Source organism: Perissodus microlepis, chromosome 20 (assembly GCF_051167445.1).
Source record: "Perissodus microlepis isolate ML-2025 ecotype Zambia chromosome 20, ASM5116744v1, whole genome shotgun sequence".
NCBI classification, from domain to species: Eukaryota; Metazoa; Chordata; class Actinopteri; order Cichliformes; family Cichlidae; genus Perissodus; species Perissodus microlepis.
In genome coordinates, this window is record NC_140480.1 from 23,842,651 (window position 1) to 23,860,689 (window position 18,039).

An 18,039-nucleotide genomic window follows, 5' to 3' on the forward strand; every position below is an offset into this window, starting at 1 on the left:
AATGCATTGCTGTTTTTGAACATCATGAATTAAAGTCTGCACTTTAATCACATCTTGATGGTTAAAAGTCACTGTATTGGTGTAGAGGGAAAGTTACAAAAAATAACAGTGTTATTGACCACTTACAGAGCTAACTACCCGTTACTACAGAAGAAGAAGAAGAAGAAGAAGAAGAAGAAGAAGAAGAAGAAGAAGAAGAAGAAGAAGAAGAAGAAGAAGAAGAAGAAGAAGAAGAAGAAGAAGAAGAAGAAGAAGAAGAAGAAGAAGAAGAAGAAGAAGAAGAAGAAGAAGAAGAAGAAGAAGAAGAAGAAGAAGAAGAAGAAGAAGAAGAAGAATATCTGTGATACTGATTGACCAAAGTCAAGCAGAGAACTGCACGTTTCTCTGGTGAGTGGATTTGAATTTTAATGCACACCATCTACAACAGCTGGAAAGCAGATTATAGGGCAGCAGCATGATTTGCTGTGCCTTTGTGAATGAACATCCTCAGATACTGTGCTGCAATTACAAACCACCAAATTGTTTTGAGCACACTTGTGGTTTTTGCATCAGAAGCCAAAGACGTCAGTGGCTATAACGTCCGCAAAGCCTCGCTGGAGGGGGGGGGGAATCTACTGTACAACAGTGTGGTTTCACTTTGGAAGTACACACAAACATCTTGGGAATATCAGCAATGCTAATGAAGACAAAGTGGAAACACTCATCAGTGGGATCATGGAGGTTTTAATTACACTTCTCAAACAACTGCATCCAATATATACAAAGAAAGGTGAATAAATATCCAAACACTACAAACTAACAAACTGAAGTTAATACTTTAATTTGTCTGACAATTTACGTCTAATACCACTCTTCAGGCTTCAAAGCAACTTTAGCAGTTCACTTACTCATCCACTAAGTGGCAGCATTGAGCTCATATCCAGCCTCCATAGCGCAGCTTGTTGGGCAGGTAGATTTGTGTGAGGAAGTCAGGAGCTATAGCTGTCAAAGACTGTATTTCAGCCTTTACTTTACTTTGCTGCATCAGTTTCATCTACAAAAACAGCAACACACAGTTTTAGTGGGATCAGACAGGAAGCTGTGCAAACAGACAAATCATAGATGCATAACAGACACTCAGCAATGGAAAATAGCTGTTACAAACTTCCAGGAAGCTAACAGTCCTCTCACAAACATTCCTCTACTGTGCGGCACAATATCAAAATGTTCAGTGCGACAGGTTTGCTCTGTGCTTACGGGAAAAATTCAAGGCCTGACCTTTTTATTTATTTATTTTTTAAATTAACAAGTTATATTCATTCATCCATCCAATCAACTTTTTTCTTATTGCTACAACAGAACTGCCAAAAAACATCTCACAGGGTTGGATGAGTGTACTGAGGGAGACAAGAGGCAAAGCTTTGAGTTTTGTGGTCAAAGTGGGACAATTTTGTTTGACCAGATCCGGATTCTCGCTCACCAAATTCAGTTTTGCCCTGTCAAAGTTAATCTTTGGTAAGTTGGCTTTCCAAGGTTGAGTTCCACTTAAATTTGCTAGTGTATTACACACACACACACACACACACACACACAAGCACACACACACACAGAGCGTGTGAATCTCTAGCATGTATACCCTGTTGAAACAGAGGCTCGCGGTGTTATAAGTTGGAAGCTGTAGGATCCTAAGGCCATGGGCACTGATCTGAACACTTGGAAAGCTGTAGTATCACAACAATCAGCTTATAGAAAGTTCAGCTCATAAAGGCATCCAAATGTGTGCAAAGAATTTCGGGAGAAAGACCTCAACAGTTGCAGAGACCAGCGTCAGACTGTCGCAGTACTGCCACAAAGACCGCAGCTCCACAGTTTCGCAAGACACACAGCGATAACCAACCTGTATTGTGCTCAACGGCTTCTTATTTGTTATGTTTTTGTATTTTTTTTTGCTCATTTTGTTGTTGGATAAAATAATCAGGCTGCCCACGTGCTCAGTGACCTTGTGGTTTCCCTTAAATGTTTGGGCTCAGTAACACGTGGAGGATCTTGTGGGAATTGTAAGGTGCCATTACGCAAATGCTCATTTGGATAAACAGCTTTTCAGCTAATCAACATGTGGAATTCCTTAGCTGCAGAACTCAAACAGGAACCCTAAAACTGAAGCAGTTTTTTAAAAGTAGATCAGTCCTGCAGTCACGAAGAATTGTCTGCTTCTTGTCTTACAGTGCTTTATTGTTCTAAAATTGATTACTTTTTAGTTTATTACACCTATTCCATCTAGAGTTTTGTGTTTGTTAATTTATGTATCACATTTTATACATTTTTTTTGTTAACTCTCATGCATGTGTTGCTCAGTATTCTGTGTTTTAAAGAGCGTTTTAGGGACGGGGATTGCAAATTAACTTAGACTATAAATGCTGTGGTGTGTGGCATGGTTCATGTTAAATTCTTTCAAATAAACAATAAGCAAACTAAACCCAGAGACTGTAACTAACTGCACTGAAATGTTGTTCTAAATGGGAGAGGAAATGTTTCAGACTTTGGACTGCTTCAGCTTGCTTCTCCCACAAATTAGACCTCCAGATTCCTCCAGTCTAAAAATGAGATTTTGTAATATTCTTGATTTAATGTCATTAATTCTTTATGTAGTACCATGAGCTTTGGAAGCTTTTGTATATTTGGCTCTTGACAGGCAAGAAAAAAAAAAAAAAACAACCCAGAAAAAACTGGTTTCTTAAAGAGAATAAAATGTGTTGGACTTCACACAGGACAAATCAACCCTATTAATCCATATCTAGATAGAAAAGTCCTTCAAAGCTCAGAATCATACCTTTCCTTCCCATCCCACAAATTTCTACAAACAGTTTCATCTATCCTCCTACATAAACTGCAGCACTTTCCTCTTTGGCGTCCTCTTTCACTCACCTCTTTCTGCCACTCTGGTTGGCTGGTTAAGTACGGCCTTTCAAGGAGGCTGCAGAGTTTGCTTTCATCTCTCTTGGTAAGTGGGATCAGAGCGTCCTTGGGAACCCGCAACCTAAAAAAATAAAATTTAGATTTAAAAACACACACACACACACACACACACACACACACACACACATATATATACATACACACACACACACACACACACACACATATATATATACATATATATACACACACACACACACACACACACACACACACACACACACATATATATATATATATATATATACACACACACACACACACACACACACACACACACACATATATATATACACACACACACACATATATATATATATAAAAATAAATAAATAAAAGAGACTTCAGTTCATGGATGTTATCCCTGAAGAATGTTTCGTTCCCTTTTTTTTTTTAAACAGACTCCCAGAAAGGAGGTTATGTGTAGGTTCAGCCAAGTAAAAAAAGAAGAAGAAAAAAAAGAAAAACTGAATAGACTACAATTTAATGTATGTCAGAAATTTTCTTTTGGCCCAAATTTGTTCAAGGGGGTGTATACTTAAAACTCAATATGTTTTTGCAAAGAGCTCCATGAAGGGGGGGGAAAAAAGTGATGGCAACAGCAACCAAAACAAACAATCTAAACTTCCCCAGAATATAATCCCAATTAGAGGCAGGAGGAGGAAGTAGGAAGTAGCGAATGCTCAGTCCAAACCTCTGTAGGTCAGAGGGGAGGAGGCCTAGCCACATAACGCTGGGGACGGTCAGACTGTGGGCCTCAAACGACATTGCCTGCGGATAAACCGACGCATACACACCCAGTCACATACGCACACATCAAATACACATAGCATGCTTATACAGAAAACAAACACACAGTTAATCAGTGCTGTACTCTCATACCACAGCGAACCCCAACACATGTTTACAATGAAGTTAATGAAACAAGAATGACTACAAAAGCCTCACAAAGGTCAAAAGTGATGCGATTGTCACACAATCGCATAACAGTTTCACTTCATAGCGTGTCTGTTTAATTTTCTAACATGCATGACTGACTGATTCTTTTTATGTAAAGAGGTGCATAATTATAACGTGCTAACAGAGAGACACTCAACAGGCTACACTGGATAATGCAGAGTACAGGAATAACGGCATAACAGGACTCACCACTGATCCATACTTGTAGATGCACATGATTTCAATGCCTGGGAAAATCAGAGGGAGGGACAGAGAGACGCTGCAATCACTTGCATACCAGAGCAATTATCCTCTGTGATGTGATCTTAGAACAAAGTAAAGCATTACATATGTGTCTCGCCACGCAGCGGCAAAAAGCTTAGTGGTATGGAGGCTGATGGAAACCGAGCCAACTCCCCCTGGACGACATCACACCAACGGGAATAATAGCTAGACTAGGCACCATGACGCAGTGGACAGGTGCTAACTTTTGTTGGCTTAGCGAGACATGCAACCCAGCTGTGTGTGTGTCTGTGTGTGGATCTGAAATGCTGTTAAATGTGTGGAAAAATGCAAAGTATGTCTGACAGCTTAAGTATTCAAGCAGATGAATTATACCATGAGGATCAGCATCCACGAGGGCAAAGATGGGGATGTGCAGCTCATCCCAAAGCCTTTTCACCATCAGCCTGCTGTTCACATCTGGCACACCTTTACCCTGATTCACACAAACACAATGATTAAGTAAACAGATTACCAAGACTGCTCTTTCTGAAAGAAGACAACATTCAGATCAAAAGCAGACACAGAAAAATACTGTGATAATGATGCAAGGGGAGATCTTTGTGCAGAAGTCATCATCCAGCAGTCTCTGGAACGTCGCATCCTTCTCGATGATCATGACAAATTTTGCAGATGATACAATATCTGAAAACGGTCAAGGACGACAGCTGCAATGATAGACTTACAATCATGGGACAAAACATGAAAGTAGCTTCTTAAACAGATTACAAAGCATACTTTTAATTCCACTGATGTTCGATGAAACTGAGACAGCCTGAAAGCAAAAAAAAAAAGAGAAAAAAGTAAAAAAAATAAATAAAAAAAAATTGCACTATTACATGGCATTTAATTTTAATAACTGAAGAAGAAATGGTAATGATATGCTGTAAAATGCAACAATGACACACAGACAAAAAAGGTTTGAGTTTTTCCCCCCTGCAAAGCAGTCTAAGTGATTTGTATTGCTAGCTGAATTTACTGTTCATCTTTTTTTTGGAAGAAAACAGTTGTGGTTATGCTGTCTACAATGAAAATTAACCCTTTGGATCTACTGATGGGAATCACATACAGGTTATCTATATTATGGATTTATATTTAGAATTTATTTTAGATTAAATCTTTTAATACTAATAAATGCTAGACAGTGATGTGCAACACTGGGCTTCAGTAGATCGGCTGAAATGTTTTTTTGTGGGACAATGGCTGCCTGTGCCTCTGTGATGCCCATCTCTCATTCAGTGACATTATTGACATAGTGGCTCTAGCTGCTCACAACCCTAGCAGAATAGCGGCAAACAAAGTGTTGACTATCAGTCTGTGGTGCACGTGGCAGGCTTGAGTCATTACTCAATGAGATAATTTCCTGTAATTACTGGCTTTACATTCTATCACTGTAATAAAAAGTTTGAACCCAGTGAGCATGAGGTCGTAGAGATGGCTTTGCTAAATAAGCCAAATGTTTCTCACATTTCCACAGCTGTAACGTCGAACTAAGCATAGTCCATTTCATGCCTGTCCATCGAGCAAGCAGAACCTCATCTTTGTCCTAGTTTAATGAAGGCTTTTAGCCGTATCAAACATCTATGGCAACATTTCATCCTCGGAGGGCCAGACTGTTTTAGAAAAAAGTAAGGAAAAGGCTACTGTGATTAAATTACATTTTTCTTTGACAGACAAATGCAAAGCATTACTGTACCAAATTCCGTAATCACATTACTCTTAAAATTATATTATTGCCTACATTATACAGCTTCTTCAATTATGTGCACAATGGGTGGATAGAAATTAAAACAATGATAGCTCAATAAACATTTTTCCTGTGCACTGCAATCAGCTGAGATCAGTTATTAAGCAGAGAGGAGAAAAACAAAATTAAATACAGAGCAGAGAAGGACAAACATTTAGCCATCAGTAAAACAGTAAAAGTCTGTTTGCACATACAGTATAAACTGAACGCCCTCTGTTGGAATCGACTTAAATAGCAGCTCAGATTTAGTACAGACTCATTAACATAATGCTGCCTTTTACTGACATTTGAGGGGTTATTTAGATTTCACTTTTAAGGGCTGGTTCTGTTCCCTGAGCTGTATTTTGACTATATTTGGTATATGGTCAGATAATGTCAATATTTTAAAGACCCCTGGAGAAATTTCATGTATGGTGGTATTAACCTATATAAATAAAAAAGGACGCCTGGCTTCCGTAGCTCAGACTTACAGCTACTTTCTTGGGGAGTACAGTAAACCAAAAATCCAGCTATAAATGATGTACTGTTTCTTCTTGCAGTGTCATTTAAAAACAAAAAAACAAAACTGTGGTGTGAATGAGACACGGCGGGTCCAGGGATCGTAGGTTTGAGCCATTTTATTCAATATTTGTCACACCACAACCCACCAACCCCTGAGTCCCCGTCTTTTTAACTAGGCGGGCGTGATTAAGGATGCCGTGCAGGTGCGTCCGCCCTCCCTGCACGGCACCACAGACCATGCCCCACGACAAAAACAAACACTAAATCAGGCGAAGAAGCATTAAAGTGGTGCTTACAGTTGAGCTGGAGTGGCAGTCAATCCTCGTGCCGTCCTCCTCCATATAACACAGATCACCTGAGATCAATCCCTTGGATGTGGCCAACTAGCAACAAAGTTACAGAATTTAGCACAAGCCCATATTATCACACACATACAAGGGACGCGCTATTTCAAGCACTGGCCCCTGAATTCAACTTTAATTTTATTTCTCTTTGATCAAAAGAGCTGTTTGTTTTCCCACAGGTGTTTCCTGGGACAAGAAGCAGAACAAAAATAAAATACCATCCTAAACTAACATACTTCATCTGTGGGAGCTGAACTAATATCCAAAGGAATTTTTCTACAAGTTTTCAATATCAGGGGTTTGTATTTTCTACCACACAATCATGTGAACCGCATCGCGCGCTAACACGGACATGCACACTCACCACATGTAGTGATCTGCGAGGAACCTTTAGCATGCAGGAGATGTCATCTATGATACTATCAACAGCTTTCTGTGAACCAAAGAGCTTTGTGTTGTTGTAATAGATGTCTCTGTGGAGACAAACACTGTTATGTGAAAAAAAAATAAACTGAAATTCAAGCATTCCTATGAAAAACAAGGGTATCTATATGTTGGCTTTAGTAAAGTACGGATTAATTATAAAGAACCTTTTTGTAGCATATGAGTTGCTCTGGACAAGCCTGTAGATGACTGAGAGAATCTTGAGAATCTGGGCTTTGAAGAGAAACACAGATTTGGGGGGAAAAAAAAACAAAAACAAAAAGACAAAAACCTAATTAAACCTTAAACACTACATCAATATATCAGAGATTTAAACAACACATTCTGTATCCATGCCGTAAAACTGATCTCTGCCAATTTGTCACCTAAAACTAGCTCTGACTTTTACTGACATTTGTGCAGTTTATGCATATGTTCACAACGAATACAAATGAAATCCATATGCACCATACAACTGTGTTAAAGAACTTCAAAAACAGAGATGTTGCATAACAAATAAAATGAAAAAACAAACAAACAAACATAACAGTTCATCTTCTCACCAAATTTAGTGACAGATGAAGGGCAGTCGGCCCTAATGGTGGTGACAGACTGTCTTGAACTCATCTGAAGCCCAATGGCACTGTCAAAGCTTCAGTGGGAAGCAATCAAAAAAAAAAGATTTATGATTTCATGATGTAAACAAAGTAACAAAAGAGCCCATTAAAAAAAAAAAAAAAAAAAAAAGCATCTGCACAGACTGTGTGTGCTCCATTTACAGTAAGTGCTTTCAAACATTAGCTCCCACCTGTAAATTATCTAAAATTCCCCACACCCCGAGGGCTACCTGTAGCACTGTTCCATTTAAAATGGCTGAGCCAGAATGTGATTTACGCTGTAGCAAGGTTTGATCTATTTGAGATCAGACAGTCCTCTTTGTTCTAAGCATAAGGTCTCCACATCCTAGTCACATTAAAGCCTCTTGACAAATGCTGTGCTTTTCAATTCCTTATCAGTCTGTCATCTTTTTAGCAGCAGGAAGTTCTTTTAGGTTTTCTCTGAATCAAAGCAGAAGATTTTCATTTCCACCACCTGGTTGACCCCATGGTCAGCTTGAAAAACCCCATCTAAAAATTCAAACAGAGCAAAAGTCTGCGTTTATCTCTTTAAGGGAAATTAAATAACAATGAAATAATCCTGTGTGGCTTTACACACGATTCCTTTTGGCTTGTGCTATCTCCCAAAGGTCATGTGGCTTAAAATGAATGAGCGATTACATGTGTGGAGGGAAACTTGCCATGCTACAGCATGTTTAAATCAAAATACCTTATGTTGGCCCAGCTGGATCTGTTGGGCAGCGCCAGGACAGGGGCCTCAGCTTTGGACAGACTGGTGACTATTTCCAGGATTATGCTTTCAATTCGGTTTAAAATTTCCTGGCTGGAAATAGAAATACTAAATGAAGTTATAATATCACAAGAAAACTTTTTCCAAACAGACAGCCAATTCTACAATTAATGTCAAAGACCAATTGTAGTCTAGGACTGTGATTCTCTTTTATAATAATATGCAACCTGCAGAATTTAGGAAAATCAAAGAAACTGTTTCTGATTTAAATAAATACCTAAATTAGAAGCTACATCACACTGCTGTCAAATGATATAATACCATCAGGCAATGCTGTTCATTGTGAGTACCCATGGCACCCAGCTTTGAATCACTGTAATTTCTAACCAGATTATTCTAATTGTTACTTCAACCAACTGTGTGTTTAATAATAAATCTTTAGAGGCTAAAAATTCAACTTTCTAAATTCATCATTATTACAAAATTTCACCTATAATGTGAAATGGATAAAAGAAATGTATTTATAAATGGCTAACAAATTAGAGGATAAAGCAACTTAAATTGTCTTATAGAGCCCAATATATCAATGTGGTCGATATAATTACTAATATATTGATTTTGGAATTTTAAATGACCAACTAATAAAAATGTAAAAAGGAAAGAAGACACAGAAGAAACACCCTTCAACCATATTATTTCTGTTGATGTTACATATTTTGTTCACCAGAAGGCACTCTCCCTGTGGGCAAAAACTTGTTTGGAAAGAAACAAACCACCACCAGCTGTGCTGAGGAATTTTTGTGACAATAAAACAAGACTAATTTTAAAACACACTATCATTATTTTAGTAAGAACTATTATTATTAACTAGACATGACAACTGCTAGGAAAATCTGTTTGCTTTGTGTCTGAAAGGGGAAAAAATATATACCTTTTTAAAATCACTAAATACCTTATTGGTGTTAAAAGTCCTCTAAAGTCCTTTTAAGTGCTTTGGCACTGATTCTATAACTGAACCATCATCGCAAAGTTATTCCCTCATTTGGTATTATGATGATGGTGCTGGAAATCACAATAAGCCAGATTGGTCTAAAATTTCTAGCTCTTCCATTAAGTTGAGATCTTGTGACTGCAAAGGCCACAGTCAAGTTTGAAATCATTTTCATTAAATCATTCACTGTCATTTTCAGGCTGTAAGAAACAACTCTTATCAAGATGGAAATGTTTCATCACAGGATAAAGGTGATCCCATGGGAGACTTTGGAGGCCATCCGAGTACAGAGAACTTATTGTCTTGTTCAAGCAACTAGTGTGAGATAACTGGAATGTTGTGAGATGGCGTGTTATCCTGCTCGAATCAGCCATTACAAGATAGGGACACTGCAGTCATAAAGGGATGCACATGGTCAGCAAAAATACACACTAAACATAGCTCAGTTGGTACTAACAGCCCTTAAATGTGCCAACAAGTTTTCTCCCACACTATTGCACAACCATCAGTCTGAACCACTGAAACAAGGCAAGAGGAGCGTGTGCCAGTAGCCCCAGCTTCCTCTTCTTAGCTGAGAGGAGTGGCGCCCAATCTGGTCTTCTGCTGCTGTTGCCCATCGGCTTCAAGGTTTTGATATGTTGCATATACTGAGCTCCTCTTCTGCACACTTTGGTAGTAACAAGTAGTTATCTGAATTATCCCATTGGTTCAAAGCAGTTCAAAGGCTCTGACTTCTGGCATTAACAAGGCATTTACCCACAGAACTGCTGCTCACTGGATATTTACTTTTTTCAGCACCACTCTCTTTAAACCCTAAAGATGATTGTGTGAAAATATCTCAGACCTACAGACCAGCCTGTCTGACACCAACAACTATGCCACATTTAAAGTCACATAATGTTCTCTGCATATCCTGATGCTTGACCATGTCTCCATGCACCACGTTGCTGCCATATCATTGGCCAACTACACATTTTCTTTAATTAGCAGTTGAACAGGTGCACCTAATAAAAGGGCAACTCAGTGTATGATTTTTTATCTTGCTAGTTCAACATATTTTGTGCAAAAAAATTTTCTAATGACAACATTTTTAAATACTTCCCGGACACATAATTGTTTCTACAGTAAAGTGTTTCAAGTAAAGTACATGATAAAATCAAATTAACTAACACTACCCATGATTGGCAGACATTTTTACATGTGACTGATTACACTGGGATAATAACAGGGCATAATGACAGGCTATGGTGAATTGGTAAAGTACATAGCTAGCCAACTACAAAACACAATGTCGAGTAAACCCTAGATAAACTGCTCTTTGTGAATATATACACATCAATATGAGTTTAAATATTAAATATAACCGCAATACTAGTTACATTAAACCGCTTTGGCTCCTCAAAACATCCACACAGAGTCTCTGTGAATACTGTTGCACTACACAGAGAATAAGCTAACCTAGCGTAACTGGCTATTAGCCGGTTGGAGTAGATCGGTGTGAACTTACTGGTTGATTTCTTTTTCAGCACGCTGCCAGTCTGTCGTGACTCCCACGTTGATCAACAGTTTTGCATGGAGCTTATCAATTTCAGAACAAAAATGAGCCGCACGGGATTCCATCATGTTACCTGTTACTAGATGTCATTTTATCTACCTGCAAGAAATTCCCGCGTAAGGATGTTTTACGGAAATCTCGCGCGTTTTTGTGTCGATCACGCAGTTCAGACCTGTAGTATTTGTTTTGAATAAATTAATTTGCAACAGTTATTCTGCCCTAAGAATTTCTACATGGTATCCAAGCAAAACCGAGCTAATAAATAGATACATTGCGAAAGTAATAACAAATAGTAATGATAAAGTGATTAATAATAATAAAAGTTTTCAATTAATATGATTTTTGAAAGTAAAATAAAGAAAGAGGTGTCTCCTAACACTGTCACGCCGTTTTTAATGACCGATACTAAAAGTTAAATAAATAAATAAAAGTGGTGCTGCTTCAGACTTATGTGATTCTGATAAACAGGCAACACTTACATTCTCCAGACTTTTTTTTTAAAAAAAAGTTCTTTTTAAAGTGGTCTTAAGCAATAGTTCCCCAGGCTTTCTGAAGGCCTGTTTTTTGTTAGGTCACTTAACAGTGACTTATGAATCATTCAAGCATAAAAACTCACTTATGTCAAGAGGTAGAACAGTGTTGTGCTGACACCTAACAGACATCTTGGCAAAGAGACAATTTTAAACTGTATCTTTAGACACTTTAGATACTTCACACATTGTGAAGTAAATACTTTTCAATTTCTTCTGTTACATTTAGGGAAAATCCAAAAGACAACACGGTTTGAGAGACAGAAAGTACCATTTTTGGACGAACAAGGTGATTTCCAAAGAGCTATTAACTGAAAACATAGAATATCTCAGTACTGCGCGCATTGTGACCTTAAGAAATCTGAGGAGCCATATTCTTAACAAATAGGAAGAAAATAAGATAAGATAAGTCACAGCAGGAGTGGACAGTGCAAAAGTTACATAGCAAAAATTTGAATACAATAAGAATAAAATACTGTACACAACTGTACAGAATAGAATAAAATAAAATACTATATACCAGCGGTCCCCAACCTTTTTTGCGCCACGGACCGGTTTATGCCCAACAATATTTTCACGGACCGGCCTTTAAGGTGTCGCGGATAAATACAACAAAATAAAACTAGTACCGGTACCGAAAAAAAGAAAATTTATTCATAACACACGTGAAAAGACCCAGGAAAACCGAGTAAACGATAAAAACGATAACAAAATAACGCTGAAAACTGATAAAAACCCTGAAAACTATACATTTCACACCTGAGCCTCAACTCTCGCGGCCCGGTACCAAATGACTCACGGACCGGTACCGGTACCGGTACCAAACGACTCATGGACCGGTACCGGTCCGAGGCCCGGGGGTTGGGGACCGCTGCTATATACAGTAGAATAAATAGAATAAAATATACAGTAGGATAAAAATAGAATACAAATGCTGTATACAAATGCTGTAGTAAAAATACAACTTTGTCAGTTTCAACTTCTGAAAACTAATGAATCCAATTTATTTATTTATTTTTTTAAAGATGGTTCAACTCATCATCAATATGTATGGAAGAGTTGAAGACAGAGGTGCCACAGCGCATGTCTGAAGCCATCTGCAAAACAAGGTGTTGGATATCCTGTCAAAATCAATGAAATTATGAATGCAGAAAAGTGTTGTGAGATGTTAACAATGCAATCCGATCTGGAAATTGCATGACACACAAGAACTTTCTTTTTCCCACATGACAATGATCCCAAACACTACTGCCAATGCAGTAAAAGCATACCTGGATAGAGAAACACACAGTGGAACACTATGAGTCATGCATTGGCCTCCCCAGAGCCTGGACCTCATCATTATTGAAGCAGTGTGGAAAAAAGGCATCATTTTGATAGAGAACAGAGCAAAAGGCAGCCAACGACCAAAAAGAGCTTCAAGAAGGTCCGTCAAGAAGCCAGAGAACTATTCCTGAATACTATAAATATCATAAGGAAAGCTTGCCTAAGAGAGTTCAGGCTGTGTTGAAGAATAAAGGGGGTTATACCAAATGTTGACTTTCACCTGGTTAGAACTGGACAAACTGTTTTTGCTTTGTAAACTGTATCTCCGTATATGTTTGCACGTTTCAATTAATCCCTTCACCTGTTTCCAATTTCCCTCCAAAACAAAAAGAAATGATGGGTGGCTCAGGTCTTTTGCACATCACTACATAAGCTTAAAACTTATTCCTACCAGTCTTCCCGTTGAAGATAAAGACCAGTGATCCAGTGTGTGTGGGCCAGTTAACACCTCAGTGGTGTAAATTAGGAGGCATATCCTGGTAATCTAGAAAAATCCACATCAGCACCCTATGTGACATTCATAAAGCCGTGTCGCTGAGCTTGCTGCTTTTTGTCCAAAGGTGTGTCGTGTGTGTGTGTGTGGTTTCCGTAGGGTGGGTGCAAGTTTAATTGGTTGTGGTTAGCATCTGTGAGAAGCCAAATATATATTGTTTCTGTTAGCCATGTGGAAGTGATTTTTCAATGTAATTTTGATGATGGCTGTGTGCGTAACGATAATGCTGGCCAACATGTGTTTTAAGGCTCTCTTAAATGGTACAAATGCTGCTCATTCTTTTGTTAGGAGCTCAGTTTACTATATCAGACAGTTATTGCCTATTTGCAGCTGTTTTAAGCTACAAACATTAAAAAGACATTAAATAAATACGACACCCTGAGGAAATTACACATTTTGCTTCATAAACAACCTTTCAGAACCTGTTTCTGTCTCTTGGTTGCATTGTGCTGCAGTCAAGTCGCTTCATTAAAGCAGAAAAATGTGCTTGGATTTTACAACTATTAGGTCATCAAGAGTCCCCACCTTTCGGAATTGCTGGCAGGCATGCTGCGTGTGTTTGGAGAGGCGCTGTGGTCTTTTTTTTCCACAGTGTGAAGGCCTGCTCAGAGCGTGTGGGAGCCAGGATCTAAAGAGAAGAGGTCCGTGCCCCTGACCTGACCCTGAATATTTTCTAATGTGCAGCTTTACCAATGGTCCCTCTTTCCCCTGAGTGACTTTGACAAGCTGCTTCCGTAGTAATGTCTCTTAATTTCAAAGTAATTGCTATCTCTTAGTGATGAGGAACAACCCCTCACCCAAGCTGAAAAAATGTTAATATGTGGAAGACCACAGGTTGCCGGGGTCCTTTTTCTTCTGTTCCAGAAAGCCTGAGACCCCTGCTGTTCCTTTGGCCCAAGAGAGATTTGTGTCGAGTGTGAGGCCCTAACCTGAGGAGACAGAGTGCAACGAGTCATGTGCTTGTCTCGGGATGAGTGTTTGTGCTGGGCAGGAGGGGGAACATGGGGGAAGTAAGGGGCTGCAGGGTCAGAGGAAAGAAAGGGGGGCGGCCGCTGCAGGTGAGGGGGATTAGCTGCAGCTAGAGGCCCAAAGAAACTAAATACAGATCTGTCAACCTAATCCTCACAAATAGAAAACAGAACCACCCTCCCTTCACAATCCACATTCAGCTCATCCACCTCTTGCTCTTCTACCCCCCACTACACGCCAACCCTCCCACCTCCCCTCCACTTACTACCTCAGGCTCTGCTGCTCCTCTGTTTCTCATCAGTTTTTGGCCAGTCTGTCTATGCTGCCTGCTCTCTAATGGCTCCTCAGACCAGCATCCCCTAAAGAGGGGCTGACTGATCACCCAGGGTCCTCTCTGATTGACAGACCAACATAGCCTTACGGAGTGATGAAAGCAAGAGTCAAAGGGGCAAGGCCTCTCGCTACACAGACAGGAATCTTAATGGGACCTCTGTCGAGAGTTGCTGAAACTGGGTGGACATTTATCAGGCCCACACACCTCAGTAACGGATGCCGATAAGTGTGTGGCTGGATGAGGAAACCAGTGTCAAGCCTGGACTCTGTGCTGATGACACAAGTGACAGGGCGCCTGAGTGATAACATCCTATAAAGGATAAGCTCTACTAAGCTGGGTGTTATAGAAGGCTTAACTAAAACGGTATCTCTGATTGTCAGCGACACCAACTATAACTGATGGGTCTGGCTGGACTGCTGAGAGCTATAAATCAGGTTCAAGCTGCTCTGGTGATCCCAAGTGTGATATCAGCTTGCAGACAAACATGGGGTGGCAGGACATACCAGGTTGAAAGAAAGCAGTGAGTGATGGAGAGGAGAGCTGCAAGGTGCACTATTTCAAATAAGATAATCACATATTCCTCAGTGGAAAATATCTGCAGATCATTTGGACGTGTCACAGTATCATGAAGCTCATTTATACCAAATTAAAGAACGACATAAGGGTTGGGTTGCAATTGCCAGTTCCAAAGTATATGTAACCTATTTGTTATTGCTCAAGTCTAATAAAAGTCCTCTTGAATTTTTATTGCCGTCCTTTTTCATGATTTTTGTACCTGGCAAAACATTACGTTTAGTTGTTAAACATTGAGTTTTGGTTCTTTGGTTGTTGAGCTTTACAATGTGAACTAGTTTGAAGCTGTTTCATATACCCACCCCCCTCTTTTCTTCTGCCTGTCTCACAGCTGTGTCTCATATGTTCATGAGGCCCCTGGAAGTGTGAGACACCAGAAGGGGAACATTTGCAATAGCTCAGCTCCACCTGGTTAGGCTGTTTTAACAGGCCGTCGGTTTGTGCAGCGCACACAGTGGGGTTACGCCAAAAACATAGACGAAGGAGGAAAGGACCAGCAGAAGAGGGAGGGGGCATGAGCAAAAAATGTGCTTCCGCCCTCTTGTGTCCTGGCACCCCAGCCCTACACTTCTTTATTTGAAGGTCAGTTTACCTTGAAAAAAAGTTTTACTGTATCGTCTGTTGGTCTACTTGGTCAGACCCCGCCCCGCCCCTCTTCCACCAAACCTCATCCGCCTCACTGCATGCACAGGTCTTCAAAGGACTACTGCCTGCTGCTCTCTGAGGCAACACATGAAATAAATATTAATCTGACCTCTGACCGCATGCTTTGAGCTCCTAAGCAGTGTTAACCGGGCAGACAGAAAGAGCATCAACTCTTGTCATAGCTAAAAAGAAGTAAAAAGAAAGAAGCACAATATTTTGAAGTGTTACCTGGATGTGAAAGCATTTCCAGGTATATTTCACTGCACCGCTGTGTGGTCTTCTTTGGAGCTTTGCATCATGCTCCAACCTGTTGGAGTGTAGTGGGGAGGTGTTTATTTGCTCAGATCCCCTAAGATCATAATGGAAAGAGCGCATGTGTGTGTGCAGTCAAAATGCTCCAGGCCAAATGCTGGGTTTTAAAAGAAAAGACCTTTTGAGTTTACCATTATGAGCTCTAATAGAATAAACCTTGTCATCATGGCTGCACAGCTGTTCAATTCAGCAGAGTTTTCTTCCTGAAAAGACTTACTCAGGTACACTGCATGTCTACGTGTCTACGTTTTTCAGCAGCTAAGCAGAAATAATCTGTGTATGTTTTATTTTATTCATTTATTTTTAACATTTTCTTTTACAGGCCCAAACAGAGTGTCTCACCATTTGTCCGGCTTGTGTATTTTAGCCAAAATATTCAATTTAGTGGGACACACTTGAGACAAGTTGTGGCTATTCTTTTGGAAGTTTGTATGTGTGTGTGTGTATGTGTGTGTGCATTACTGACAGGATATTCAAACACTGTTTGTTCTACTTTTCTACTAGTCCCCCTTGTCAAAGGCCCCTTAGTGCAGCTTACCCTGCCTGGCCTCTGCCTGTGCCCACTGTTTACTGGGACTGTCACCAGACTCATGGAGGCCGAAACAAAGGGGGGTCTGTTCTTATTGTCCTGTCCAGGATTGTCAGCCCTTCTCTGGGCACAAACTGAACTGAGGGCTGGGGGTTGTTTGAAGAGCACTGGGGGCATCTGACCTCACCAGACTTACAGAAAGGGCATGAGAATGAGACAATGAGAAAGTCAAAAGAAAGTGAGAAAGAGAGGAAGATGTATAGCTATAACCCAGAACCTTTCAAGTCCTCTGTCGGAAACTGCTGTTATGTAAACACCTGCAGCCATTAGCTGATTCTATCTGAGGCACCGGATAGAAATGTTTATATGTTACATACTACTGAAAGGCGAGTTAAAAGCAAAGAGAGTATTAGATATACAAAATGAGTAGTGGCAGGCTATGTAAGCTTTAATGCTTTAAGCAATGTTGAATTGTCATTGGAAAAAAGAGGAGTGGAACGCCTTTGAAGACAAGAACAACCACATTAAATGGGCAGGAAGGTGAGCTAAGACCCCAAGACATGCTCTACCTCCTTTCCTCCCTTTCCTCTGTTTGCAATCATAGCTTAAGCTGTCTGGCAGCCTCTCTTGCTGTGCCATTGAAGTCTAATTTTATTGTCATAAAAATCACCTGGCAAGCTGTAGCCTGAAGACCCTTTGAAACTCCTCTCTCTGTGCAGTGAGTACTCTCTAGATAAAGCAGTCATTCTCGGGCCATCTGAAGTCCCTCCGCCTGTGTCAGTGAGAGCAAAGCGCACATGAGGGTCAGGAGCGTTCTATTAAAGTGTGGTGTTTAAGAGGTGCTGGTGCCAGGGGGGCAGATGGAGGAATGAAGCAGCTGCCGAACATCTGCACCCCTCCTTTGCAGTCTGAGCCCGGTGCACTGCTGCTTTTGTCACAAACTTCCTGCTCTAGCTTTGGGGATGGAAAACTAGGATATCTTCAGAAATGCAGCGTGAAATGGCAGTTGTGGGGCTTCAGTACAGCCTCTTTGACATCAAAAGATAACAGGCTTTAGAGTCTCAGAGCCACATGACCCAAGGCATTCAGAGAGTGCACCTGCAGATCAGCCAATTAACTATTGTAATGGCAGGACTGCAACTACATGTTGCGACCTCTCCTACAGTACTGAAGTACTCACTTGCAAAGTCAAATAAGAACTCTCTGATATGAAATCAGCCTTCCATATGTACACTCACCATGAA

At 40.1% G+C, this 18,039-nt stretch overlaps 1 protein-coding gene across 1 annotated transcript; it reads right to left on the reverse strand.

The window, feature by feature from the left end:
* Positions 1-406: 406 nt before the first annotated feature.
* On the reverse strand, positions 407-11,201 carry spo11 (SPO11 initiator of meiotic double stranded breaks). The gene is made up of 13 exons (XM_084916811.1): positions 11,037-11,201; positions 8,518-8,631; positions 7,755-7,843; positions 7,359-7,425; positions 7,133-7,241; positions 6,721-6,807; positions 4,915-4,951; positions 4,712-4,821; positions 4,513-4,612; positions 4,105-4,142; positions 3,650-3,726; positions 2,905-3,016; positions 407-1,033 (listed from the first exon to the last, which is right to left on the reverse strand). The coding sequence occupies exons 1-13, from the start codon at positions 11,150-11,152 to the stop codon at positions 914-916; spliced, it is 1,176 nt and encodes a 391-aa protein (XP_084772937.1). The 5' UTR covers positions 11,153-11,201; the 3' UTR covers positions 407-913.
* Between the last annotated feature and the right edge of the window lie 6,838 nt (positions 11,202-18,039).